At 65.7% G+C, this 566-nt stretch overlaps 1 protein-coding gene across 4 annotated transcripts in view; it reads left to right on the top strand.

The window, feature by feature from the left end:
- The first annotated feature begins 230 nt into the window (after positions 1 to 230).
- The window catches only part of JADE2 (jade family PHD finger 2), a 171,853-nt gene continuing 171,517 nt past the window's right edge, over positions 231 to 566 (top strand). For all 4 annotated transcript variants that reach the window (XM_019506281.1, XM_019506280.1, XM_019506277.1 and 1 more), the window contains exon 1: positions 231 to 397. In XM_019506281.1, coding sequence (XP_019361826.1) covers positions 317 to 397 — 81 coding nt within the window. In that variant the 5' untranslated portion in view covers positions 231 to 316. The remainder of the gene's footprint in view (positions 398 to 566) is intronic.

Genomic DNA, 566 nt, shown 5'->3' with positions numbered 1-566 from the left:
CCAAGTCGGACACAAGGCAGGGCAGATTTGCACCTTTCATCATCTCTGGCAAAGCCCTAGGGCGGGTTTGGAGACCCTGGAAGTCCAGTCCCCCTCCGCAGAAGTGGCAAGTCTCCCCGCAGGGGAGTGCAGGCTGCGACTCCTCTCCTTTTGCTTCCTCCGCTCTCTTTTCTCTGCTTCCAGGGCGAGGTGCTTTACCTCGAAACAGCCTGCCGCTGAGTTGCCCTTGCGCTGCCACTGGACGTTTGTAGACTAACTACATAAGGCAGAGGAGCAAGAGAGAGCAAGCCTGAGCCGTCCCCAAAGAGCCGGGGTCATGAGCCAGCAGCTGCTGCCTCGGCCATCCCAACCCGGAGCGTCTCCATCGCAGGGGGACACCGAGCGCGCCCACCCCGAGGTGCGTCGGGCACCGCCCCTTCCCCTCTCCTCTCCTCCCCTCTCCTCTCCTCTCGGCCCGGGGAGACAGATGACTGCTCTCCCCCGGCGCAGGCAGCGGCGGGGGTGTGGCCTGCCGGAGGCTGGAGCGGCTCCGGCCAAGCCCCGGCGCGGAGCCCTTCCCGAGCCCA

The sequence above is a fragment of the Gavialis gangeticus genome, unplaced genomic scaffold, assembly GCF_001723915.1.
Source record: "Gavialis gangeticus isolate Ggan-Ray unplaced genomic scaffold, GavGan_comp1, whole genome shotgun sequence".
Classification (NCBI taxonomy): domain Eukaryota; kingdom Metazoa; phylum Chordata; order Crocodylia; family Gavialidae; genus Gavialis; species Gavialis gangeticus.
The sequence above is the reverse complement of the archived record's forward strand: the minus strand, read 5'-3'. Positions and strand labels throughout refer to the sequence as shown.